This window comes from Temnothorax curvispinosus, unplaced genomic scaffold (genome assembly GCF_003070985.1).
Source record: "Temnothorax curvispinosus isolate PA1 unplaced genomic scaffold, ASM307098v1 QBEX01006833.1, whole genome shotgun sequence".
NCBI lineage: Eukaryota > Metazoa > Arthropoda > Insecta > Hymenoptera > Formicidae > Temnothorax > Temnothorax curvispinosus.
In genome coordinates, this window is record NW_020216613.1 from 1,087 (window position 1) to 3,412 (window position 2,326).

General features: G+C 29.1%; 1 protein-coding gene across 1 annotated transcript; it reads left to right on the forward strand.

Moving 5' to 3' along the window:
* Positions 1-555: 555 nt before the first annotated feature.
* On the forward strand, positions 556-1,575 carry LOC112456435 (probable cytochrome P450 6a13; the record flags this gene model as incomplete). The annotated part of the gene is made up of 4 exons (XM_025018963.1): positions 556-639; positions 828-995; positions 1,112-1,363; positions 1,490-1,575. Coding segments are annotated over exons 1-4 (576 nt in total), but the record flags the coding sequence as incomplete, so codon positions are not given.
* Positions 1,576-2,326: the final 751 nt, after the last annotated feature.

The window sequence follows — 2,326 nt, forward strand, 5'->3', positions numbered from 1 at the left end:
CTCGCAAAGTACCTAGACAACAAAGCGCAGATAAGAGATTCCATCGAGATAAAAGATATTTGCAAGGTAATTATTTTTCTTAATTGTTACTTAAATAAAGTTTTTCAAACAGCAAAGAATAGAAACTCCTGAATTTGAAGATAAAAAGTGTAAATATTATAATTATAGGATGAAGGAGGATAAATAGCATATTTATAACATAAAAAATTTTTTTTACTTAATTTTTTATATATTAATCTGTCTTTATTTGTTCAAATTATTAATCTCATGTAATTTTACAACAACTTTAATGTGTATCGTACATTTCGATAGAAGTTACTATATAGAAGTTATTTGCCAATTTGCTCTAATTGTATTGAGGAGCCGAACAATGATGAGTATCGAATTCAAGGAAAAAATATTTTAAAAATAAAAATAATACGATTTATCCTGTCTATGTCCATTCCGAAAATTATGGACATCTTTTTCATCCCCCTCACAGATTGACGCATCACAAGTTTTTACACAAATATATTTCGGGAGAATGTGGAATATATAGGCAAGTTCATAAAGTGATAAAACACGTTTTTATGAATCTGCTCATTCAACTCATGGAGAAAGGCTATGTTGACGATGACAAGAAGACCACCGACGTAACATGTTAATATACATTTTTACATATTACATATTACATATTACATATTATATTAATATAGTTCCCCTATATATGTCTTAAAAATTTACTTATGTTATCTCACGTTGCAGTTTTGTAAATCAAATAATTAAGATTTCTTTTGAAATAGATTATTAAAAAAAACTATATGCGTAAAGTTTTATCTTTTTCCTAGCTGGCTTCGAAACTTCCACGGCGACGGCAACGTTCGCTTTATACGAATTAGCTCATCATCGAGATATACAAGACAAAGTTCACAAGGAAATCGACGAAACGTTGACAAAGCATGATCTGACCTACGACGCTATGAACGAAATGCCTTATCTAACCAAAGTAATAAATGGCAAGTATTTTATAATAAATAACAAAAATATTTTGTTATTATAATATGTAAGTTTAAATAAATAGTTTGTATTTTGAATGAGATATATTTTATTACTTTTCTTTTATATATTGCAGAGACTCTGAGGAAATATCCACCTCTTCCAATGTTGAATCACATTTGTACTAAAAATATTAATCTACCGACAACGAACATTCATCTGCCAAAGGGGACTTCTATTTTTATACCAATACTTAGGCTGCATTGGGATCCATCGATTTATCCTGATTCAGATAAATTTGATCCTGAACGATTTAACGCAGACGAGAAAGCAAGAATGCATCCTTATGCTTATTTGCCATTTGGAGAAGGCCCACGAATCTGCATTGGTAAGAATATGAGTAAATCCATTAATATATCTATAATTTATTTATCAAATTATTATTTAAAGTTATTCTTAACATCTTGTGCACGTTTTATATAAGTTTTATTCCATTGGTGTTATTAATTTTTAGGAGCGCGATTTGGACACGTGCAAACGAAAGTTGGACTCGTGAGTCTTCTTTTCAAATATAAGTTCAAACCTCACTCCCAGACTGCAGTTTGTTTTTAACGAAAAATCATTTAGTCTCGCGGTGAAGGGCGGTATACACTTTATTATCGAACAACAATAAAATAATTGCGCTCTTCCTAAGACACGTGTATATTTCTAATAACATAAAGGTAATCAATAAAAAAGTAGAATAATACTTTTATTTAAACCTGTTGGATAATATAATAATATATTGCTGTAAACGTGAAAGTATGCACTTTTCAATGCAAAATGTTTTAAGGATGTATTGCACCTATTTTCAAAGCGCTACCAAGTGGATAAAAATTTGTGAGAATGTTCTTTTAGTCTTTCTGATGTGCTACAAAAAAGTAGAAACAAATCCACTAAACGGTTGCTGAGATATAACGATTTTAATTTTCACTGATTTTACACGTATTCTTATGAGAAGAGACGATTTTAGCGGATAAAACAGCTAAAAAAATGTTGAAGGAGCGCTACCAATATTTTGAATTTTTTTGTACATCTAGTATACGAATAGATGAAAATATCTGCCAAGTTTCAATTGTCTTCACTACACCGTTTTAAAGAAATAAATTAATAATTAATAATAATTATTAATAATAATTATTAATAATTTGACGTTATAAAGTTGAAATCAGGGTATTTTCACTGCCAAAAGTTTAGGCTCATAAATTACAAAAATCGCAAATAATACGGAAAAAACATTTATAAAGTAAAAAATACTTTTCTAGGAGTAAAAATAAGACTCCTACTGTCATTTGAGTATCTTACATCTAGA